Source organism: Corvus kubaryi, unplaced genomic scaffold, assembly GCF_017639235.1.
Source record: "Corvus kubaryi isolate FWS band 111438036 unplaced genomic scaffold, C.kubaryi_AGA036_p1.0 split1-65, whole genome shotgun sequence".
Taxonomy (NCBI): domain Eukaryota; kingdom Metazoa; phylum Chordata; class Aves; order Passeriformes; family Corvidae; genus Corvus; species Corvus kubaryi.
Window position 1 is genome coordinate 4,289,004 of NW_024582080.1, and position 26,002 is coordinate 4,315,005.

The 26,002-nt window shown below is 43.8% G+C and overlaps 1 protein-coding gene across 1 annotated transcript in view; it reads left to right on the top strand.

Annotated features, from left to right (window-relative positions):
• The first annotated feature begins 98 nt into the window (after nt 1-98).
• SMAD9 (SMAD family member 9) overlaps nt 99-26,002 on the top strand; it is a 44,291-nt gene continuing 18,387 nt past the window's right edge. The window contains exons 1-4 of the mRNA XM_042014349.1: nt 99-191; nt 14,518-15,144; nt 22,024-22,281; nt 25,075-25,212. Coding sequence (XP_041870283.1) covers nt 14,733-15,144; nt 22,024-22,281; nt 25,075-25,212 — 808 coding nt within the window. The 5' untranslated portion in view covers nt 99-191; nt 14,518-14,732. The remainder of the gene's footprint in view (nt 192-14,517; nt 15,145-22,023; nt 22,282-25,074; nt 25,213-26,002) is intronic.

Below are 26,002 nucleotides of genomic sequence, written 5' to 3' on the forward strand. Positions count from 1 at the left end.
CGGGCCAGCGGCCGCGGCGCTGCTGGCCGCGGTCCAGCCCGGCGCACTAATACAGCCTGGCGGCTCCCGCCTGACTGACGCCGGTCGGGGCTGCTGCTGCCGCTGCCGCTGCGCCCTGGCCCCGCCGCCGCGCAGCTGCAGCCCCGCTCCCGCCCGCGGCGCGCCGAGACCCCAGCCCGCGGCCGTGGCAGGTAAGAGCCGGGGCTCCCGGCCGCGTCCCGGGAAGGGCGGAAGGGGGAAGGAGAGGGGACGGGGAACAGTGCCGCTGCCGTCGCCCCAAACTTCGCGCCGGGGCTGTCCCGCATCCTTCCCCAAGCGGTACCGAGCGGTGCCGGGTCGCTGGGCGGCGGCGGCGGCCGCAGCATCCCCCCGTGCGCCCGGCGGGGCAGCCGCGGCGGCGCCCCGGGCCGGTGTCCCCCCGGCTGGCGGCCCCGGCCCCGCTGGGCTGGGGCGGTGTGCAGGCGGGGGCTGGGGCCGCGGAGCAGCGAGATGAGACAGACCGACGCCAGGACGGCGAGTGAAAGGAGGAGCGCGGGGAAAAACATTTTTATGGATGGCTAAACGCTGACAAGTCGTCCCGCTGTCAGGATTTCTTTCCTTCTCGTTTAAGTAGGAGAGGGAAGGAAAAAAAAAAAAAAAAAAGAAAAGAAACAACAGAGCCCCACATGACACGTTTGGAAATACTTTTCCTTTCAGAGGTTATATTCTGTTCAAGAAATCCCGCTCCTGGACACGCTCCCGGGCAAAACGGAGCAGAATTGCTGTGACTCGGGGTTTTTATTCCAGCTACGAACGGTGACTCTGATTGGCTTTTTGTCTTTTGGCTCCGAAGTTAGAACGTTACATGTTAGCAAGTAACCAACATTTCCAAAAACAATAGCCCCCGATACGGCAAATTATAAATCACTGTAATTTTATCTCCGTACCCAGGCAGCTCTTAAGTGGGGGGAATTCGGAGCTCGGCTCATTGGTAACAATTCGGATATTGTTTGGTAACTTTGTGTTTTCCTACTTTGATTTTATGGGTAAATTTATTTGATGGTAGCCAGGTCTGCTTTAAAAGAGGCATTAGTGGGAATAAAAATAAATGACACACACGCGGACACGTCCGCGCACACAGACATGCGCACGCACTCTTAATTACTTGCATTTTTATAAATTAGTGAAAAAAATATTTCAGCCCAGAATGGTCAACTATTTAGTGAAGGAGCTCTCCCTTGGCAGAAGTGGGAAATGATGAGGATGGCTTGGGAATGTATTCAAGTTTGCAGTGCTTTGGGAAGGACACTGCAGATAACACAAGTTTCAGTACTCCTCAGCATCTCTGATGTGTGGAAATGTGCCTCTCTATATGTGCAAGTATTTGTGTGGTAGGACTAATCTTCCCATCTTCAGGAGTATAAGATGAAGAAAGTACTGCAAAATTCCTCCCCTCAGCAACGGTAGGACAAATGTCATCACTCAAACAAGCCTCATCCGTTTTAATCCAGCCAGACAACTCCCTTCTTTCAGATTTGATAAGTACCAGTGTCTGGCTGGTTCATCTTTGCTTCCTGTTAGATTTTAAAGCAGAGACTGGGGATGTTTGTGGTTTGTTTGTTGGTTTTTTAAATATTGAGTTAATTTGACTTAGTAGCTAAAATAAACATGCCCAAAAATACATTTAAAGTCAGTTGCATCAAGAAGGATATCTTGTATTTACTGGGTTTGGCAGTAGTTCCCATTCTTGTCTGTCCTTTGTCATGGAATTAGAAACATTTTCTTCTTCACTTTATTAGCTTGCACATAAGCTGATAAAGAGTAATTCCCCAAAAATGGCTGGAATAAGGGTCAAGTGTATTTTATCACAAATCCTTATCATATCCATATGATATATGCAAACTGGGACATCACCCGTTGTGTGCATCGAATCCATGTCAGTATTTGTAAACTGATACGTGGTGGAGATAGCTTTTTGTTACCTGCAGCAACTGAAACGAATATGCACAAAGCTGTCAACTGCACAACTTTGTGAAAAAGTTGAGAATTAGTATTTCACTAAGTCATGCACACATGTGCCGAGTATCTGCAGAAGGTGGGGACATGGTGTAGAGGAACTAGGTAGCTCCTTGGGTTAGAAAGCTACTCTCATGGAAACTGGCAGTAGTGCCCCACCTTGACTTCAGTAGGTAAAAGATGAGGCCCAGCTCACTAAAAGAGGAGCACAGAAGTGTCAATATAACGTATCACATAACATCTGGGCAGTTAATCCTCCTTTCTCTCCTTTTATTCTTTTACAGGCTTTCTGCACCTCGCATTTGAATCCTTAGCTATCTGCTGTTATCAGCCGGGGAGATAGTGTGTCATGCAATCCTCTCTCCTGAATGCTAAAGTGCTGTAATTTTGATGGCCAGGCTAATCTGTCGCTATAAAGTTTTATTTTTCCATTGTTAAATTCAAAGGACAATGACTACTAATTACAAGTGACCTCTAACCAAAACACTAGCTGGAGTTTATCACCATTGCTGGTACTGACTAACAGTAATTCCAGCACCAGCAATACTGGGCACCCTGTTTCAAAGAAACTTAAAAGAATAAGGGCAGACAGAAAAAAAATATATAATATATTATATATATAATATATATTATTTATATTATATATATATAGGTCATTTTTCTGCTGCAAAAAATACAGTGATAGTGTAGAGAGATTCCATTTTCTGTGCAATATATACCGTTTACAAATAATAATTACAGGGTTGGGGAAGAAAAAAACTCCAAACAACGCATCATAAGTATTTTAACAGAAAACAGCACGGCAAAAACACACATAGGAAAGGTTGTTCTGTTAAACTGCCTGGTTTCCTGATACAGGCCAGTATAAGGAATCATTAGTGTTACTCTACATGAACAGCAAACAATAGTAATACCAATGACAATTTGAGGTAATCATTGCAGTCCTATTACTGTCTTTGAGAACGGCTGTAAGGAAGCATTAGACTTTGAATACAGTACAACAAAATTAATTTTTCAAAAATATCCCAAATTATTTCCCATCTTATATTTTGTCTACAATGTTTGAATGGTTAATACTGTGGGAATTTTACAGGTGGAAAGGTGACTTAAAGAGACTTGGGCCCTGTGTATTTATTATATCAGCTAAAAATCGGCTGTGCTTTTGCAAAAGAGTGGATCTAATAGATGGCAGGATCAGAGCCCAGAGAGAGATCCTGACTAATACATGTTTGCATTTTAATTAAAGCAGGTGAAACATTATCTGCCCAAATTTTGTGCAGATACCTGTGATTTTCACACAGATTGTTCTATAGGACCACTTTCAGGTTTCTGCACCTTAGACAGATGTAAGGTTGAGCAGTTCTCTTTGAGCTTCAGTTCCTCTGGACAAGGGCACAGCAAGGACATGGTGGAAGTGGACATGGAGTGAAGGAGACTTCCCAGTGTATGCAGCCACCCCTAATTTAAAAAACCAAGAAAAAACAGAAGAAGAAAATCTGATAGTTGATCTCTGTTTTTCTGAGACAGCGTTACGATCGAGATGTGTTTCTGACTGGGAGAAGCAAAGCCTTATCCTTTCCCACATCTGTCTTTCCAGAACTTGTTTCCTTCCCACTCTTTTTTCCCTGTCAGTAGCATCACCATCCTCCCTCTGCCAAACTTAGCATCATCTTTGCCTCTTCTGTTTCCTCACAGGTCTTGGTACTTCCAGATATCTCTTGACACTTTTTCTTCGTGTTACTTCTTACATTCCTCCTTCCTTTTGTTTGCAGCTGCTAAAGCATTAATCTGCAATGTGGCAACCTTCCAGCTTGATACTGCAACCTCCCATTTCCCAACAAGCTCTCTTCTCCCACCTGCGTTCTGCTCCCAGTCAGCATGGCCCCTGCCAAAATCCTGGTTCTTTTGCTTCTGAAATATCTCCCATTCTGGAGTATCTCTATATACCTGGCCTTTGTATAGGCTTTGAAAATAGTCCCCACACCCTGAGTTCCCCACAACTGTTGGCCTCAAACTCACCATCCATTAAAAGAGAGAAATGAGGAGGAAAGAAAATTAACAGACCCGTGGGTCATTAGAGTTTGTTCTGCTTCAGGCTTCCTTTCACCCTCATTACCTGGCTACAATGGGAGCCAGATTGGCCATTTTTTGATAACGGTGGTTCTGTGTTTGCTCGGCCTGGTGGCGTGCTGGGTCACGCAGCCATGCTGTGCAGAACAGCAGGCAGGAGCTGGTGATGGAGGTGCCCTTTCCAGAAGGCCTTGTCTGCAAGCAGCAAAGCTCCACCTAATGAAGAATCCTTTATAATGTGAATAACCCTGCAGCTGAGGTCAATACATTTCAACAATACTTAATCTTTTTTTTATGTGTGTTTTCTTGCTGTGCCTTCCCTTAACGAAAGAAAAAAAAACACACTTTTTTTTTTTTTTTTTTTTTTAAGCATTCCTTTGCATCATTCCTCATCAGAAGAGTTGATCATGCTTCACAAAGCCATCTGTGTCAGGGTACCTGTGTGACAAATGCGGAAGTCGAGGCACCTGAGGGAAAGCCATTTACCCTGAGGCCTTGTGGCAGGAAGTGATCCCACACGCTGCTCAGTAGGCACAAAACTGACCGGAGGCACAAGGAGTTCATGTGGCTTTTCAAGACTCTTATGGTTACTTGCTGGTCTTGCCTATCCAAACCTACTTGTGTCTGTCAAATTACTCTGGCCCAGCTGCCAATGTGCAGTTTCTTACCCTGCAGCATATACGAGGTAGCTGATTTATCTCTCTCTCATCAACAGATCTGGAATTACTTCACACAGGGCATGAGGCTTTCACAGAGACACCTAGAATAGAGAAACCAAAATCCATTCCTGTGGGAGGCTGCAGCCTGCGGCTCCCATGCCTGTCCTGCTGCATGGTCCTACGGGACCACCTCAGACTTCTTGGTGGTAGCCTCCTTGAAAGCCTTGGGTTGTAGGGGCTGCATGGGTCAGAGCTAAGTGTTAGAAGAGGGGAGGAAGGGTAGAAACAACCCTGAAGAGATGGGGTATTCCTTGGAATCCTGAGATGGATTTGCAGAAGAGTAAAATATTTCTTTTAAAGACTCAGGGCCTGATTTGTGCCTTCTGCTCAGCATTTTCTGAGGCTGGTAGTTAACATGACATGTCATCTTACATGCTAAAGAGAATCCAGCACTTGTTATTTACTCCCAGGCTCAAAAGTAGGCATATGAAGCCTTTTTAATCTCACAAGCAAGTGTTCTGGCTTACAGAGAATCTGAGCACCCACATCTTCAGCTCAAGTCACTGGGAATGGCCAGCCATCTCCTTCTTTCCCCCACAGAAGGGAATTAGATAGGCAAGTTCTTGCTCCTTTTGTTCTTAGCCCTGTTGTTGGGAAATAACTTCCACAGACAGCCCAAGCACATCCACATATTTTTCATAGAAAATATCCTGGTCCCTTGACCAAGGCACTCCCTGCCACTAAATCAGATCTTTACATGGATAAAGCACACTAATACTAGTGCTTACCTGTCCTCCACACGGTTATTTGCTGCAGTTCTCCAAGATGTAGGCCCTGTGGATGCTCCACCCTTCCTCCCCCCTGCAGCATTTCACAAGCCACTGAGGGCTCAATTAGCACAGATTACTGCGGATGTTCATGCAGGAGAACCTATATGTCAATCTTATTGCATTAGCAATTTCCCACAGTGATGCACAATGGAAGCCTTTTAGGAAAAACAGATTTGAATGTGATATGGTTTGAACACAATGAAATACTAATGCAATTCCATGGAAAACTGCTAGCGTGATGTATACAGAAAGGGGTTTTTGTGTGAAACCTATCCCCCATATGCAGTTGGCCAGGTTGCCTCACCTGGAGAGAAGGAGAGATGGCCAGCAGCACTGTTGCTCCCTCTCCAGGCCTGCTGCCAGTCAGGGGGGAAGCACTTCTGAAAGTTCTTCCTTTTGAGTATTTTATTGATGATCCATATGATCGATTGATCTGTATTTCACTTTCCAAGCTGTGAGATGCTAAACTGTCTGCTGTGTTAACACCAGAACTGAGTAAGGTAAGAAGGCAGACTTCCCTGAGGTGGGATGTGCTACCATACAATATAAGGAGAACATTTGCTTTATCCTTTTTCCCTGTGTGCACTGTAAAGGCACAACCAGGTCTTCAAAAGTATATTCTCTTCTAACAACTTAAGACACTAAACTTCCAGAATAGGTTCTCATCAGACTAGAGTGCCACATCCTTGGTGAAGAAATCATTCTTTAGATGTATCCTTTGTCACAACATTCTTAACATCTAAATCTAAGCAAATCCTTTTCCTAAAATGGGTATTTGGGAATGACTCCAAGAATGCCAGTGATTGATAATGAGGATTGCAGGATCTGATTAGTGTGGATATAAACTTTAGACCAGCATTGAAGCTGAAATTCTTTTCAAGTCCCCTTCTTCCTTTGTGAAGTGTTTGTTCTGGAGGCACTTGGCTGCACGCTTTGTATTAGAGACGAGTCAGCTTTTATTTTAAAAGCAGGAATTCTATTTTTTGCGTATTTCTAACCGTTCCATTTTTAGAAACACCAATGGGCTTTGCTACAGTTTCTCTGGGAATGGTGGGTATGTGAGGAATGCAGGACTGACTGGCTATAAAATGGGGATAGCCAGAGCCATGAGAAGACATGTTGGCTTCCTAAGGCAGGTTGATGCACCTCCTCACCACCCCACTGCCTCCACTTCTCCCACAGATACATCCTCAGAGTTCCTCCATGGCATGAGTGCTCCTTAGCCTTCAGCTCTGCTGGAGGAAAGCAGCTGAGAGAGGGGCTCTTCCTTGCAGATGCCAGTCTGAGCCTGAGCAAGGCAGCCACAGGAAGGGGTAAGGCAGGGACTGGGTGAATGGGTCTTCTTCCTGCCTGCAGGGAGCAGGGTGTGAGGCAGAGAAGAGGACGTGTCCCTGTGGGATTGCATCTTAGAAACTTCGGTGTGGCCCAGACAGGGAACAGTGCAGTTCACTCTTCATAAACATCACAGTCACTGGTTTCCTTTAAAAATTAATACTGAGGAAGGAAGTACAGTCAGAGAGAGATCATGGTGATAAATTGGTCCAGTTTAATATTTTTACATAGACTTTGGTTGTGGTAATTTTGTGGGGTGCCTTCAGATATTGTGGGAGATTTTCAAAGACAAAAATTGGTGGGAGCATCCGGCCCTCTGGTTTAGGTTTCTGTCCTCAGCAGCTGGATGCAAGTAGCCCAGGGGCCAAAGCCAGTGTAGCCATGCTAGCCCAGTGCTGCACCTGAAGAGAGGGGCTCTTTTGCTTGGTTGTAGTAGGAGATGTAGGGTCCTAAGGGCTCATCTCAAGGGGTTTTCCAGTCCCTTCTTCCTCCCCAAGGCCAGCACAGTTATTCTTGAAGCAAGCCATGTAAAATGCACTCACAGACTTCCAGCAGCAACTATCCCAACATGTATCTATCCTACTCATAAGCTCTCCCTGATTCTTCAAGTGGACATAAAGATGGATTGCCCCTATCCTGTCTGCAACAGCCTTTGTACATGGGGGTACTGTTACCATGTTCATGCACTTCTGTTCTCCCCATCTGATGTCACACTAACAAAGCTTTGTTGAAGCATCTGTCAATGTGCTCCTCCAGAGCAGTCCCACAGAAGGAATTGGTACATCCCTTCCTTATCAGGCATCATGGGCATACCAAACATGACCTGGGTGCTTAATTTTCTTTTGTGACAGAATTTATGCCTCTGAAACCCTTCCACAATGTTTGGCCTATGGAAGTGCATGTAGCTATGTTAAGGCATGCAGCTTATATATTTGAATCTTTCCATCTTTATATCAAATAAGAATGTGTTATTCCTGACATGAGAAACTAAAAGATGCTGAATAGATGAGGTAATATTTGACTGGTTACACAGGCTCAGAAAAATTATTTGGACGTCACAAATTTTTAGGCACTAACATCAAATTTTATTCTTACTTTATTTGGGAAGCAATGAGTTCAGGTGAAGGCTCCACAGGGTGAATGGGTGGCTGGAAAAGCATGAGGTGCTGTGAGATTTGCTCTTTGATATTGATGCCTTCACATACAGTTCATTGTAGTAGGGTTTTCAGAGCAACCTTGAAAAAGACTCAAGAAAATGATTTTCAGAAGCTTGCATTATTCATTTAAGCTTATAGGAATAAACAAAGAGATGTTGCCAGGGCTCTGTGAAACATGGATAAATTTGAGCCTCAAGCACTCTACCTCCTATCATTGCATCTGTTTTTAGTTGGAGCAGTCCAGGGTCAAACTGGGAAGAAATTTCATTTCTTAATTTAAAAACAAAAACAACCTTCTTTGCATTTTATTAAATTAAAACCCTAGGTGTTAGGTTCCGTGGTTGCGGACCAAGTTGGTAACATTGTAATGAATAATTCATTCACTATATTTTCTTGGGTGTGAAAGACAGTGGTTTCAGATAAATTAATAACAGCACCCTTGTCTGGTGGGTCCCAAGTGCAACAAGAATCCTTCGGGGATCCCAAATGATGTTGAGGGTGCCATGAGTGGTACAAGTGATTTACATGCTTCAAAAATAACATGTGGCCACTGTTCCTGAGCCATGAGCTGATTACTGGACTGTAATCAGGTGTGTGCTTTCACACTGCTCTTCTGGAATGGGTGTTTATGTGAAACATCTCCTGCCCAGTTCCAAGTTGCTGTGCAGGCAAAAAAACCAAAAAGGGTTGGTGCATGAGGCCCGAGGCAAGGTTGGTGAGGTTCGTCATTCATTTGAGGCCCAAGTATTTGTACGCACTTTTGTTTGTTTGTTTGTTTGTTTGTTTTAAAACCCTTTTCTCTGCTGATGTTTGGAAGATCGCCACAGCAAATGGCAGTGATGATGTGACCTGGGAGGTTCCTTGCCAGCCCTGGGTGTGTGCTGGCTGCTGCCAGCTGGGCACATTTGAAAACACACTAAGAATTAGTTAATTTAAGAAAACTCACATGCTTCTCTCTTTCATAGTAGGTAGAAGTAACTGAATCAGTGCTAGGTAAAAATAACTAACCAACAGCATGTTCACAGCATTCCTCTTCACATTGATCGACTGAAACAATCTTCTCCCTTCTAGTACTGTTGTGATTTAGCCGCCGCGTGTCAGACTTACAGCTATAATTGTCTCACTGCTCTGTTTTCCAGCCACATGCATCTCCAAGAACTGCACAGCTTATGTCTAGACAACCCTCTGAGAAATCTCCCTCTGTGGCCTTACTTAGCTGTTGCAGTGACACCGAGACAGATGATGTCAGGCATTCTCCAGACAGATAGCCATGCCTCTCACTGTGCAGTTTGCCCAGGCAAGTGCTCGAGTGGAGGCAGCACCTTGAAGATTTATTCCAAGACAAGGAGCACACATCTGCTCACGCCTGTGCTTACACACACATACATAGATATGCTTCTGAGGGAGGCTGTATGCTTTGCTTTTACACAGTGGTGTTTTAAGTCTGTTTTTGTTAGCATCCATGTAATTTTCGTTTTTGACTTCTGCAGAAAACTTAGAGTGAAATTTAACAAAGGCTGGTACAATTTCCCTGCTGTGCCTATAGGAGAGAAATTCCCCCAGCCTGAGGGAATGGTATGAAGCTGTGTCAGGGGAGGTTTAGGCTGGATATCAGGAAAAGGTTCTTCACCCAGAGGGTGGTTGGGCACTGGAACAGGCTCCCCAGAGAAGTGGTCACAGCACCAACCCTGAGAGAGTTCAAGAAGTGTTTGGACAATGCTCTCAGGCACACGGTGTGATTCTTGGGGTGGTCCTGTGCTGAGCCAGGAGTTGGCTTTGATGACCCAGGTGGGTTCGTTTCGACTCAGGATATCCTATGATTCTGTGATTCTATGGCAACTGAATTAGAGGGAACTTCATCAGCATGTTGGACTGCACAGGCATCCTGCTGAGGTGTGACACGAGTCTCCCCTGACACAGTGGATCCTTTTCACATTAGGTGAAATCTAAACTTCACAAAATCTTTCCATAGTGGAGATGTCAGCATGTTGCCTCATGAGACACAGGGGAGGGCATGTTTAATTTCCATGAGCTCTGGAACCCCTCTTACTGACTTCAGCAGGACCTGGCTCCGGTTAGGAAATGGGAAGCCCACAATTATGATGGGCTTTCCTCTGCTCTTGGTGTGTCAGGCTCTTTAGTAGCACTGTAGAAATTACTGAAGTGAAGCTCCTGGAGCTGCACATTTCTCCTGCTGACCTGAGGACCTACAGACTATTTCTACACTGGAAGGTGAAAAATGGGCATAGGAGTAGGAGGTAATATCCTAGTCCCTTCCACTTCATGTCCATGTTGCTGGCTCTTAGCCTTACAGTCATTCAGACTTGAGGTGCCTCATCTCACACAGCATTAGCTGAATGCAGTGCCTAATTTTGCTAATTTTTTTTTCTAGATGTTTACCTTTAGGTGGAGTGGTCCATGCCATGTACACATGTATTTTCCTCAAATACATATTTAGGAACTTGAGGATGAGTAGGTCAGATATGGGTGTCAAAAATTTGGATGTGTTTCTGTGGCCAAGTAAATTCTACTAAAAGACTGCTTCTATACTAATAAATTAAACATGCCTTATACTGCTCTTGGCCTTGAGGCTTACTTCTGTGCAATGGCTGTCTCACCCTCCAAAACATGGTGGATCTTTGCTGACTTATTATTAGGAGTGACCCATGTTCCCTTCTAGCTCTTGAACTACACACAAGAGTGGTTTGGGGGAGTGCTGCTGGCACAGATCAAAGCCATTCCAGATGCTGTGGTAATAACATGCTATAGGTAATCAAGTTCTTGTGCCCAGAGATGTTTCCCACCACTGTTGTGCCACAGCAACAGTTGTAGTAGACAACCCTATGTTTAGGGAGAATGGAGCCAGTGAACTGGGCTGACACGTTTCCAGTCCTACCCTCTCCTGCAGGCCACAGAAACAAAAGGGTGGGTCCATGCTCATGTCCCACATGTCTTTTGGCTCTTCCCTAAATCAAGCTTCAGACCTTAAGCTAAACTCAGTAATGGAATAAAGATTTACAGCATGGAAAACTGACTGTGTTTAGTGTTGACCAGTCAGTTAGCTGACAGATAGACAAAGCCTTCCTTGTAGTCCCAGAGGAGGGAGTCTTGTTAGGAATGTATCCTGGATGATGCCTGACTCATTCTCACAATAGCACATCACATTGTCACTGAGGGAGACAGAGGTGAACAGACCAGAACTTCCATCATCGTATGATGGACATGTGTTGGGAATATGGATCAAAACTGAAACACTTCCCTCCCTACTGCCACTCTAAACTGCACTGAGCATCAAGAAACACAATGGATCATCAGCACAGAAAATACATCAAGTGTGGTTTTGAAACATTTCAGCATTGAAAGTTTCCAGTTGGGTAGGCAAGCTGCCTGTTACCAAAGGCATATGGCTTAAGCAACCACTGTCCTGAAAGACTGTTAAAATGAAATTGAATTGACATCTCTGTAGTTCCAGTCCTGGAGCAGAGTGGCTGCCTCCCTATTTCACAATGGAGAATCTAAGCGTAGCAACACAGGGCTTAGTCTGCTGAACAGTGTGCAGTATTATGTAATTTAATAACATTAAACTAGGATGTTCTGATAATATTTTTTGAAAGCCGTTTAGTTTATTTAATACCATTTGTATTTTATATGTCAGTTGAATTTGGGGGAAAAAGATTTTAGAAGAAACTGGGGGGAGCGCGGTAGGAAATTGTGCAATGTACTTATCTGAGACTACATCACATGGTCTGCAAAGCACGGCTTTTGCTTTTATACACATAGTCTTGGCGACTCTCCCACTAGCAACAATAGTGCTCAGACTCATACTGATGTCACTGTTGAGTTATTTAATTTGACTGAACGAGATTAATGTGTTTATTTAAAACCTTGGTCAAAATGGAAACTAAAATCTCGGGACAATACTTTTATATGAACATGTATATTTTCACATCTGATGGTTGTAATGTTGCATTAACTTATCAGGAGCAGTTGTTTATGCATGCCACTGCCCAGGAGACCCCTTCAGATAAGAAGTGTGAGCCATTTTCCCTCTCAGCATAGAGTAGACTTCTACATTGCTACTGGTCCAGTGGGCTTTCATCCCAGGCTTTCCTTGCTTCCTGTTGCTGCTTTCAGGGTTGATCCACAGTGATCCCAGCACTGTTTTATTTTCTCATGTGAGGATGGGGTTTGGTGCTGCCAGGCAATGACAGCAGTGTGGTGATGGATCCTCCACAGGTTCTCACCAGGGCAGAGAGGGACAGACACCTCCACTGCACAGGATGTCTGGATGGGGCTGGTGCTGGGCTCTGTAGGCTGAGCCTGCTCCTGCAAAGGCTGGAGCCTGACTGCCTAAATTTTATCCACATTATGTTTTACAACAGATTGAGGGGTTTTTTTTCTGTGATAAATCACTCTGATTTTACTTCATTCTCATGTGTACCCTCTAAGTGTTTGGAATAGACTTTGTTTTTGTCTAGAGGAATTAATAATTATCCAGTTAAATACTCCAGGTCATTGGACTTCTAGTAATACAGGGCAGGGAAAAAATCTGGAATCTGGAGTTTCTCTTCATAGGGTGGGACAGGTTTGGGCAGTTCCATGGAATCGATCTTTGGTTGATGAAGGGCATGAGCAAGGGGGTTTCTCCCGTGCTCTGTCAAGAGCCTCTCTTGACAGTCAAGGACAAATGGACACATACATAGATTGATAATGTAGAAACTGCATAAGCCAGAGCTCAGTTTTGTGGTGGGTGCCTGGAGCAAGGTGTGCCTGTTCTGCCTTCCAGTTTTGTAGTCCCTCTGTGCATATTTGAACGGTGCTTGGAATATGAAAGTCTTGGGGAACAGCTGCTACTGCTGCCAAAGAGTTGCTTTTATGCTTTCTCTTCTGTGGGGCCAAGTGCTTCCATCTTCCTAGTGCAGTGGAAGGCTTTTGGAACTTTGAGCCCCTTCCCCTATCATTGCTGCTGTTGTGGAGGAAGAGAAAAAGCTTGTTATGTTTCCATGTATCTGCATTTCTCAGGGTGGTGGGCATCTCAAAGGGTGATGCAGTGGGGCATAGGGATGGGCATGAGAACAAAACAGAAGAGCTGGGAGAAAAACAGCTCTAGGCAGTCCTTGGTCCTCAGTAAACATTGCAGCCTGTCCAGGAGGCTGTGCTGCCCTGGGCTGTGCTCACTCTGCAGCATGCTCCAGAGCTGCGTGGCGCTGAGGGTATCCAAGTATGCCAAGGAACCAGTCTTTGGGACTGGCCTCCTGCCTCACTGTGTTGTACCTGCACCTGCACATGGTGTCCCCAGGTGCCCTTTGAACTCTTACAAGATCAGTGCATTTAAGGAAATTGCACAAAAATACAGTTTGTGAAGCTCTGCCACTCCCACTGCTGGGCAACATCTGTCTCCTCAGTGGCTGCACATAAGTGGTGCTGAGGACTGTGAGCAGGCCTTCATTGGTGGGGGCAAAAAAGTCCACAAGGGTGGACTAGGGCAGTTGTGGAGCTGCTTTTCTAGAGACATCCATTTGGAAGCTGTCCCCATCTCCTGTTTTAAGTGCCCTCTGTGTAGTTCAGACTTTTGGACTTGCCATGCACAGGGGGTCCATGAAATATATTTAAAGCATTAAATAGCTTGATGTATGAGGATGTTTTTCCTCAGAGTTCCAGTCAGTGGAAATATGCAATTTTCAGCTAAAATTAGACTGGCTACAGTTATATGAAGAAAAAAAAAGGAAAAGCTCTCAAGAACGAGACCCTTTCTGTTGGATTTTGTCAGATGTAGCAGCTCTTAGCAAAAATAACTCAGGATCCATCCAGCACAAACCATGTCCAAAAGTCTGTGATTTGGATCCAGAAAGCTGTGAACTGTTGAAGAGAAAGAAACAGACTGTGTGGGCAAAAAAGGTGTTTCTCTTCCATGTGAGAAAATATAAGTAAGTTTAGAGAATATTAGTAGATCTTTGAAAGGCCTTAAATGAAATCTGCAAGTAGTTTAATTTTAAATTAATTTTTCAGTTAATACTGTACAACTCTTGACAGTACAGTGAGATCGGAGTGGCAGAGAGGAAGTTGAAATCAGAACAGTATTCTACTCATTGTTTTCATAAATTTGGTATTACAGATTTATTTTCATAGAATATGCTTGAGCTGAACCTACAGCTACCAGCATATATAAAAGAGGGTAAATTTTCTTTTGTACTAAAAATAATCTTAGTTCTGAAACCATTTGCCGGGTGCATTAATCTCTAAACACAAGTTAAAGTGACTGGATACTTAACAATTTCCATGGTCCAACTCTAAAATGAGTGGGGAGGGTAGTGGGGAGGAGAGGCTTGGGCCCAAAATAAACATCAAAAACCAAACAGAAAACCACTGAAAATTAACTACACATTTTGAATAATTACTCTTTCAAAATATTTTATTGGGGGAACAATGGAAATAGTGTGTGAAGCCTAACTATGTATTGTGTTGCTGTTCCAGGCCTCATCAGCAGTTTCTTGATGTTTGGAAAGTTCTGAGACTCACCCTGTTGGACTACTTGTAACCAGTGCCTAAGACTACAAAAACATATGTGTGAAAGAACCTTTCCTTGAAGGAAGTGTCCATCACAATACTGTGGAAACTCCGTGCAGGCCTTGCAAGGCAGGAGAGCAGTTTGTGCTTCCGTTGACGCTTGTGCATAATCTCTGCTTCTTATGCACTCCAGCACCCCTATCAGTTCCTTGTTCTCCTTCACCAGCCCTGCAGTGAAAAGGCTGCTGGGCTGGAAACAAGGAGATGAAGAAGAAAAGTGGGCAGAAAAAGCTGTTGATTCCTTGGTGAAGAAGTTAAAGAAGAAGAAAGGAGCCATGGAAGAACTGGAGAGGGCTCTGAGCTGCCCGGGTCAGCCCAGTAAATGCGTCACGATCCCACGTTCCTTGGATGGGCGGCTGCAGGTGTCTCACCGCAAGGGGCTTCCCCACGTCATATATTGCAGAGTGTGGCGCTGGCCTGATTTACAATCTCACCATGAGTTGAAACCATTGGAATGTTGTGAGTTCCCTTTTGGCTCAAAACAGAAAGAAGTGTGCATCAACCCCTACCATTACCGGCGGGTGGAAACCCCAGGTAATTATGTCATCTGTAAATGATTCGCATCTCTGTGTCAGCTCTTGCTCTGGCAGGTCTAGTCTTGGTGCATCCTACAGTTGTGCTCTGAAACATGAAAAGGCAGGCTCCGTCTGATGGGAGGATCTTGGGTCTTACCCTGCCTGGTGGTATCATAGGTCCGGCAGCCAGGACTAAGGAGGGAGTAAGGAGCCCCTCTCCCGGTGGGGTCTGCATCCCATTGGACCCCTGAGGGCACCCGGATCTTGTCCAAGGTGCTGAAAGCAGCTTCCCTTCCATGGACCTGGGTGCTGAATACTCCTCGAGTGAGCTGGTGGCCATTTGCATGAAGTCTGGGCACCAGCCTGGCCTTACCACCGTGGTGAGATTTACATTGAAAACCAACAACTGACTCATTAGCCCCCAGGAAACACTAGCTCTCTCTTTAAAGATAAGAGTTGCATTAAGATGGCATGTTTTGCAGTGAATATGAAACCAGGTCAATTGATTTTCCCTGAAATGCCTGGTGGTCTGCCTGCCGTGGGATTTACTTACCTAAATGGAGAGTTTATGTGAAATAAATCCACCAAGTTCCCATAAAACTTTGAAGTTTTCCACTGTTAATCCTCTTTGGACTGCACTAAAAACTTATGACCTCACTGAAAGGTCATTCAATTGGGCTTTGTGTCAATGAAACAGCTGTTAAAAAATTGTAGTGTTTGGTGTTGACTTCTACAGGGATCTTAGAAAGCAGGGCTGGCAAAGGTCTTGAGCAGTCATCCTGTTTCCCTCTGCCCAGACTCCCAAACCAAACCAAATTACCAGGTACATTCCTGATAGATCTTTTCCTAATGAGCTCTAAAAATCCCATGTGATAAAGGCTCTACAACATCCCCAGGCAAGTGAATCTATTGCTTTGCTATTCTTACAGTTCAAAATTATTTCTAATGTCTAACCTAGCTCTCCCTTGCTGCCAAAAATCATAGTAATTTAATTTACTAATGGATACTGTTGGTAAGTGTATACTTATTATTCTGAGATTACTCCTTGTCTGGCATGAATTTTACTCTGAGGTGACATTAGGATCAGATAAGTGAACTGTGGGATGTTTCTTTTCACACAGATGAAATAAAGGAAGGACATTTGTTAACATTTGTTAAACACCAGGGCCTGCTTCCTCTTCTGATAATCCTTCCAGTGCAGCAGAGCTGTCACCGCGAAGTTGCATCCAAACTGCTGTAAAGATTGTCACAACTTTTAAATTTTACAGCTACACTGAGTGATGCTTGTTGTCAACAGTTTTCAGTGGAAAGAACTGATCTCACACCTTGCTAAAGTAAACTCTTCAATAATTTAAGAAAAGATGATCATAAAATATCCCGTTTTGTGTTTATTACATTTGTTTATTTGCAGGCTGCAGTCTTTAGTGTCTTCTCAATTTTTCTGGTGTAACTTTGGAGTAGCTAATGGAGTCTCCTCAGTGCAGTAGTAGACAGCACTGCACAGTGCTGATTTCAACCCTGGTTTTCTCATCTGTTCAGTGCCAGCTAACAAGCACTACTAATGGAATAGTCCAGCAGCTGCTAAATGGCTGCCAAAGTTTGTTGTTCTGATCCTGAAACTCAGAAGCTTTCAGCTGTGAACAATGTCTGTATTGTTTGTCTGTGCAGCAGACTGGCAGTATCTCTGCTAGTAAAGTAGAAGGGGAAAAGGTGCAGGTCTGGGTACAGCTGAATTGGTAGCATGATCCCAGGCACAGCTTTGACCCATGTGGACTCGTGGACTAGCAGCTCTCCGAGTGCAGAGTTAGCCCACAGGAGGGACTTTGGGCACTTTGGACTTGGCCACCTTGTTTTGGAGGTGAAAGTGAGGTGCAGCTGAGAGGATGCAAACTGTGCTGTGCCAGCTCTCCACAGGACCCAGGAATTGTTCTCAGCCTGTTGTATTCACCCCTACAACTCTTCTTACAGGGAAACTTAGAAGCTGAAGCTCACAGCCATAGTATATATTTGTATAGTATAGCAAAGAGTGCAACCCACTCAGGTGTGCTGGGGCAGCAGCAGGAGAGGGAACTTGCACCACTGCAAGAGGTGCAATGCAGCTCCAGTTAGAAAGCAGTGTTGCAAGGAGGTGTTGGCAAGGCAAGAGAACAAATGAGCTTCATTAGAAAGTGGCAGCAGTGAGATCACCACAGAAAAGGCTGGGAGTGGTTGATTTAGGTACCGGTCTGCTTCTTTTAACTGCAGGAAATCATCTGCATCTTGGCTGATGGTGATGTCAGGCTTCTATGAGATTCACTGAGTCTCGTCCTATGGAGCTAAAGAATCCACCCATGAAATAAGTCTGCACTGCATTTTTTATAATCTATATACCAGTATTATTTTCATTAAAATATCCATCTTTTTGGGGATCATTTTCCATCACTGCAGTCTTTCTTGCTGAGTCAACCACTCTTTGACCAGATCCACTAACGTTGATCCAGAATGAATGAGTTGTGTCAAAGATGTGAGGGTCTCATCCTTTCTTTGATGGCCTGGCAAATCCCTAGACCTCTGTTACTAGAGTGCAGCTTTGAACTCTGGTCAGAGATTCAGAGATTTCATTACCTCTGCTGTGTCCTCAGGCTGCCCAGTCCCGTTTTAGGCTCTGCTACTGATACTGCACAGATTACACATGGCTGTTATTGCTGCTACAAGTATCCCCAGCAGATTACTTCTCACATCTGCTGAGTAGCAGGTGCCACTTCAAAAAAAAGCAGAAAATATTTCCTGTATGTGTGCCACATCCCACTGCAGAGAGGACTTAAGCCACCTAGCCTGAAGCAAACAGATATGTTAGTTATTCTCTGCTTCCCCCTTCATTGTTGCCTTCAAAGAGGTTCTCAGAAGTCTGAATGGTTTGTTGTCAGAAGAAGCTGCCTAAACATGTACTCTATTATTTTTAAATGAGATCATTCATATGTTGGTATTGCAAATCTGAGGGTGCACCAGTGCTGTAGACAAGAGGATTTTTGACTTAGACTAACTGATTGCTTTCATCAAGCCTGAGTGGGACCAAGATGTGATAGCCTTCCAGGTGGAAGACCACCTGATGGCCTCACCATTGGCTATGTGTTTGGGACTGGTCATGGGCACAGAAAACAGATGGATCTCACCAGAGAGTAGGTCTCCAAAAGTAGTAAACTATGCAGAGGTGGACTTATGTGTGAGAAATTGCAGTGTGGATGTTGTACCTGAAATTAAACTGAGGCGGATAAGTTTGCTTGCTAGCATCTGAAGTCACAGGCTTTGGGCACAGCCAGGTTCCCAGCAATAACTGTTGAAGCTAAAGGGAATGGGAGAAAGGCATGAAAGGCAGTGGCAGGACTTGGGACATGACCATATTTGTCTTCAGTTGAACAAAGATCATCAACACTTGAGCACACATAGAAGGAAGAACCCACCTCTGGCTCTTGGTGGAAAATGGCAGGTAGAAGAAAAGGACCCCAATGAGTGGAGAAAATGTGAACAATTTATGAGGACAGACAGGTCCCAACACACTCAGTTACTCAGTTTTATGCCTCTGGTCACACTTCCTTCAGACTCGTTGAGCCCTGGAGAGTGACATGTTACCAAAAGAACAAGGAGAACGAGGCCCTTGGGGGTACTCTTAGCCACAAACAAGAAAATCTCTGAATGCCTCACCACCTCAGAGGCTTTAGCCCTCTAGGCAGTCACAGAACAGTCAGTGGAAAGAGTGAGTAAAGTGGCAAAAACTGTACAGCGGAGCAGAAATTAAGAGTGCCATGGTCAGAGCTGGGAAGGAGTTCAAGGCCTGAAAATTCTTCTTGCTGACTCACTCAATGCAACAAAGGCTTTCCCTGGCAAGCACTGTTCACACATCCAGCTTTCATTTAGAGGAGCTGAGTCCTCACAGGGCTGAAGGAAGCAGCTCCCTTAGCTGTGGTACCTACAGTGAGGTGTCAGCTTCTCAACACCGCCCGACGTTGCTGCACGCAGCTGTCCCTTGCTCAGCGCCTCTGCTGGCTGCAAAGAGATCACCAGCTCCTCATTTTTGAAGGCTGCAGGTCACAGCCGGCTGATCAGCAGCAAACCTGACAAGCATCATGCCAGTTTCATGGAGCAGCTGAGGAAAACTCCAGAAGCAGCAAAATAAAAATCCAGAAGCAGCAACAGCTCACAGTCTGGAGCTGTTCAGAGGAGCATGGGATGGGAGGAATACCGCTCACCAAAACCACATCTGCAGTGATGGTACCGGTCTTGTCCCAATATATAGCAGTTTAAAATAATGATAATTATTTTAAGCAGAATAAAAGACTTTATTTCTCTCCAGGGGCTATGAAGAGATCCACAGGGGACTGGGCAGTACATGTCAGATGTGAATGCTTGCATTGCCTGTATGAGTCCTACCTGGAAGTCTAAAGCTAAAGAAACAGTAAAGAAGCAGAAATACCTTTCTCTACCAAAGGACTTAAGAAAGTGGCAGCAGAATCTTTGTGCCACAAATAGGGGAATATGAGAGGCAGAAGGAAAGAAAGTAGTCTCCAGAGCACCATCTTCGTCTTGGCCAGAGGCTAATTAGTAATGCATTGGGCCAGAGAAGCATGTATGTGTATCCCAGTGCCTGTGTTTCCAGGCAGGTAAGCAAATAACTTCTGCAGTCATCTCCCTGCCATCAGTCCAATCTTTTGCATAGTTTTAGGGCTCAGTTCTTCATGTCATGGGTGACTAGCAAATTCCCAAATGGTATATTCCAGTGGGTGGGCAGACATGTGGTCTGACCCTGCCCCAACTGCAGCATAGTGCTACATTGAGCAAGAATCTGTAAACTCATTGTTGGTACCAGGCATTGTAATTGCCCCAGCTCTCTGAGTGACTGATGTGCATCACAAGGAGAGTTCCTGCAGCCTCTTTGCATGCACATGTTTTGCATTATCTATACATTATTTGCTTTATAGCAATTATTCCACTCTTTCATTAAGCTGCATAAATGAGTTTGCTTTAATTAAAAGTTGTTAGCTAACCTACCTAAAAAGTATTTGCCTTACCTAGACAAAGCTTTTGGGCCCAAGCCATATGTTAAAACATGTCCAAACTGTATATTCCCATCAACATTTTAAACCAAGAGTACACATTGCTATTTGTTTCCATAAACTAGTAAGGATAGACTGGAAAATGACGCGCTGCTGGGTTTTAGGCCAGAGGAACTCTGGACACTAGGTCAGTCAATACGAGCCTGCTGATGATGCCTGAGATGGCCACCTAAAAAATGGAGACTAGACAGGAGTATAGGGAATAAAGGTAGGTATTTATTTGAAGGGCCTTCAAAGGTACACCCTGGAGAGTCCCCAGGATACTCCCAAGATGGATGCCAAGTCACAAGTTCTTCACACTTTTATAAGTTTGGTCCATTTGCACATCAGGATTAATTCTCCAATTACAACCCCAGTTAATGATGTAACTACTCCTGGGTTGCCCCCTCTTCAGAGGCTTTAGTTTATATATTTTGTGGCCTGGGACAATCTAGGTGTCCTTGGAGAGCAAACCTAGAATGGCTTGTTATGTCTAACTGGCATGGGAGAACAGCAGCTAACAGGCCACAAGGAACCCCAGAGCTACACACCAAGCAGTACAGGATTTGAAAAACATCAAAAGTTAAAACCTAAAGCATCACTGAATTGTCCCCAATGCTGGGACAATTCATCCTTCTCACAATAACTCAAATTGCCTCCTTATCTTCTTTGGTGGCTTTCAGATCTGCACAGTACCAACTGGGAATTCATTTTCCCTAACTGTGTTGAAAGCCTTAACTAAGATAATTAGATATGTGAGCTAGTAACTAATAGAGAGATCTTGGGGTACAAGATCTTGGGGTACATTGTAGGTGCTGTTCTCCCCACTAAGGACTATGGAAGACACAATTAAAGCCTCAGGTTGAACTGTCATATGCAAAATTATTCAGCAAGCCTCTTTGTGTTCTATCCTAGGAACTGCATCTTCATAGGTATCTCACTAGCCAGGATTTTTAAAGTGTTTTGACTCTTAATTCTACTCTTGCTCCTCATGTATCAGAATCCAAATAATTTGGATCAACTTTGGGTTTCCCAGAGGGGCAATGCTGTTAACAGCACTGACAGTGTGAGATGAAAGTGAAGAGAGTTTGTGGAGAGGCAGTATCTTCCACTAGACTAATTTTTACATGGGTTAATTTGGATTTCAGTTTTCTGACCTGCATTTTTCATGTCTTAAATACCAACCACTGACATGTGCCTTCTTACGCTAGATCTTTTCTAACTATATTGCAAGAGCTAAATTGATATTGCTGCAACGCTTGAATTGCCATTTACATTTCCTTTTAAAGATCTCACTGTCTGTCTGGCAGCATTTTCGAGTACCTGATAACATTTTCAATCTGGCGTCTGGCTTCCGGTCTGTACTTCCTTTTGCCCATCTGTAACACGCTGGTAGTAAACTATGCAGTATATTGCACTATTAATTGCTATTAAACTTGGCTGTGCATTTGGCACATCCTGATGATAATATTTAGAAAAATCCTGACATGTTCAGTCTTTGAAGAAGGAAGGAATAGGTAATTCTGAAAGAGAGAGATGTACCACCTGAATTTCTTCATGTTGTACCTGTGAATTTTATGGTACCTTGTGCGAGCCAAGGTTCCATATTTTGCATGTAGAACTGCTGTAACTGGCTGCAGATCTGGAGAAAAATGTCCAGGAATTCAGCTTTTGATCTTGGGTACGGACAGGTTTGTTGCTCTTCAATGACTTGTATGAAGACAGCGATATTTGAGCAGCATGGAATATGCCCCTTTTTAACTTACACCGAGATATACTTTCAAGAATACAGTTTTAACCATCTTTTCTGCTGTTGTTTTTGTTTTCAGTTCTACCTCCTGTACTCGTTCCAAGACACAGCGAGTTTAACCCTCACCTCAGCCTCCTTGCCAAGTTTCGAAACACTTCTCTGCACAGCGAGCCACTGATGCCGCACAATGCCACCTATCCCGATTCTTTCCAGCATCCTCCATGCACCCCTTTCCCATCATCCCCCAGCCACATGTTCTCCCAGTCACCTAACAGCATCAGCTACCCCAACTCACCAGAAAGCTCTTCTGGACCAGGAAGTCCCTATCAGCTCACAGGTAAGAATGAGCTTTTAGACACCCTGACTGAGGCATTTGAAGTTCCTGCCAGGGCCTGGGGCCAGGTAACAATTCTGTGCTCCCCCCAGACTGTAACTACAGCTTGAACTGTGGGACAGAATGGGCTTGGAATGTGATTTCTTGTGACTGTCTCTTGTGTATTGTCTCTCAGTCCTTCTGACAGATGCTCAAGAGATTAAGAACTGTAGTCATCCCACTCCTAGAAGTGCCTGGGTGAGATTTCATGATTACTGCGGGGGAAAAGTTGAGGAGAGAAGCAGTTGTGCCAGGCCAAATTCTGTCCTAAGCTACCCATGCAAGCTTCTGGTACAATTCATGGAAAAGAGTACTTGCAAGAACTAAGTTAGGGACCTAAGATGGTCAGGGTAGGAACCTTTAGGAACTCCATCAAAAGACAGGACAATATGGGGAAATTGGCGTGCAGAAATTTTTTTAAGTGTATGGTGATCCCACCGACTGCATAAATTTCAGAAAGTTAAGGTGTTTAACAATCTGGCCCAACACTTGGAGAAGTCACCAGGCAAGTTCCTATGACTTTGGAACATTGTCCACAGTTCTGAGATTAGCAGGCTTATGTCACTCAGATTGATTGTGTTGTGAACTCTTGACTTAGTACAGCTCTAATTACCTGAAAATTTAACTGCGCTTTTGCTGTTAATGCAACACAGCTGAGAGCTAGTTTTAGTCTCAAAACATGGTTCAGATTCACTTCAGCACTTTAACTTTCAAATAGTTTCAGTTATGTCAGCTTTTTCACAAAGAGATGAATTCAGGTCAGAATATTTTAATTTAAGATTTTAGTGTCTCAACTATGAAGCATTTAAATTTGGGTCCTTAATGATATGCCTATTTCATTTTGAGTGCAAGAAAGATGTTTGTTTTACAAGGTGTTTGTAGCATTTGAACTCCCTTTTAAGCTGAATACTTCCAACACAGTGTGATGTTTTTCCTTCCCTCTTCATTCACTGACTGTGCCTTCATTCATTTCTTCTCTAGATCTATATTTCTGATTAAATCATATTTAGCAACACTGAAACATTTCATCAAGTAGTAAGACTTGTTTGTCTTCTCCAATATTTTTTCTTTCACCTCTGTGTAACCAAGCTGGATTCAGTGGAGCTGGTCCTGACAGTTAAATCAGGCCCATTCCAGCTGTGTATTGACTCTGACTCGTGCATTTAACTGAACTTGGGACCTTGAAAAGCTACTTAATAATGGAAGTGGCTCAACCTGAGCTTCAGTATATCACAGCTCATGGCACCCTGATAAGCATAATTTGCCTGTGTAACAATCAGGGATGGACGGCTATCTAAAGCAAACTGGAGTTACATCAAGAACCTTCAGAGGGATTGCTGTCACCAGAGAGAGATGTCAACAATGCAAATTTTTGCATCTCATGGAATTGTTTGTACTCTCCCTGTAATCAGTGGAGGAAAACAGGCACTCCTAGAACAAGATTCATTGCATCTTCTTGTATATGTGTCTACAGGTTCCTATTTTTCCTTAGTGGGTATAAGGAGACCTAAATGTGACTAGCTTAGGCATAGACATCAAAAATATCCATATAACCATGTAATTCTGTGACTATATTACTTTCTGTAACTTGTTTTCTCTTACACTATTTCTTGATTTTGTTTTACTATTTTTTGCTGGAGGGTTATGTGATCTAAGTGTTAGAAATTTCATACAGTGTATGAAATTCCTACGTCCTGAGCAGTGCTTAAATAGAATAGAATAACATTCCTTACTTGGAAGATTCAGTGGTTGTCTCATGAGACAGTTCACAGTTATCCACTCCAGGTCAAGCTGCTCCATTTTGAGGGGCAGCCAACACACCCCAAACACAGGAGGGAATTTCAGCCTGGAACCAAGTTAAACCCTTCTTAAAGAGGCCCTTGGTCCTGCAAGCTTGGATATGGCTATAATTTGCACATAAGCCCATTGAGTTTCTATTCAAACGAACAAAACTGCACACTTCTAGTGCTTATGCAGTGAATGTTGACATTTTATGATATGAAAATGAAGTCCTTTTTAATTTGGCTTTCTAGAGCCTCCAGCCTTTCTGGAGAATCCCATTACAGAGTCGTCTTCTGTTTTCTAGCTCATGTTGCTGTAAATCAAACAAATCAGGAGGTGGGCAATTGTGAGTTGATACTTTTCCTCCCAATGTTTTCATGACATCCATTCCTCTTTGATGGGAGACTGAACTAACCAGGAGAGGGACAGACTTCCCTTGTAGGACAGAGTAAAAAAGAACAAGTCTAGAGGGAGTTTTGCCAAGTCTGATTTCTATAGCTTTCCGTAGGCTTTTTTTACAGATTATGAAGAACAAGAGCTTTCTCCCAGAGGATCAAATATAGTTAGCTTCCGCTCTTAAATCATCCTCCTCAAGTTTTAAATTAAACAGAGAAATCTGGAACTAAAGGATGAAACTGCATTACTTTCTTAGGGTAATAACTGGTGTTAACAGAGGACTTGATTTGACACGGGTCTAGGCCTGAGGCATTGTTGTGACCATCCCTCTCTCTTTCAAGAGCTGCATGTCCAACAGGACAGCTTTTCCTTCCTATCTTTCCTGAACATGCAATGGTCTTAATCTAGAGACTGAATGGAGGTCAGATTCATATTTGTGCTGTTTCTAGTCCTCTCTATCCAAAAAATGCTGAAGTAGTAAAATATTCACCAGGAAAAAACAGGAGGAATTTACCAACATGCTGACTTAGGTGTCTTTCTTCCTTTCTTTCTTCCTTTCTTTTTTCTTTCTTTCTATAGTGGAAACTCCACCTCCGCCCTACCATGCAAGAGAACCTCCAGGAATCCACAATGGACGGTCAATGGATGCAATAGCTGAAAGTCAACTAGTGCTGTCTTTGCCCACTGGAGGTAAATCTGCCGATGGAGAAGCTGAAAGTAAATAACCATTTGTACTATTCTTTAAATAAAAATGTTATTTGCACAAGAAGGTTTAGTGATCAGTAATAATAAGTTTCAGGCAGTTTTTCAGTAAGGCTGTGTGCTAGACCCATCCATTAGCTAGCAGGATAAGTTGATGTAAGATTTCCATGAATCATGTGCAAAGTTACAGAGTTTAGACCTTATTTGCATCCGTGGACTATTACAGTTAAAAAGCTGTTAATGAAAGCAAATGCTGTTATCTACATTGTAACGATAAACACATCAAACCAAGGCTGGTGAGGCAATATAACACACAAAAGCATTATCAATATAAGAACTCATTTCTTTATCACCTTCACCTCTGGGTTTCAAGTACTTTAAAGCCTCATGGTAGGGACCTTTTACTGCCGTCTTTGTATTAATGTTACATTACTGGCTGGCTAGAAAAGGAAAGGACATGTTCTAGTGGAGTACAAGGAGATTTTGACAGAAGATCAAACTCTTTGTCATCTTATAAGAATTCTTTAGTGGAAGGGGCATGAATGGTCAAAGAAGGATCTGGGATCCTCCTTGCACCCCTCAAAGCAACTTGGTGACTTCTCCAGCACAGCCTCTGCTACGTTTGGGCCAGTACTGGCAGATGATGCCTCCACCATTCACAGCCAGTTGCTGCAGGGTAGGAATGGGGAGCTGGCTTTTGCTTTGGATTCCTGCTACTGCAAAGGAAAGATCCCCATTGTTCTTTTAGTCCATCATGTCGTGTTCCTAAAGAGATGCCGTTTCTAGAACGAGAACTGAGCACTGC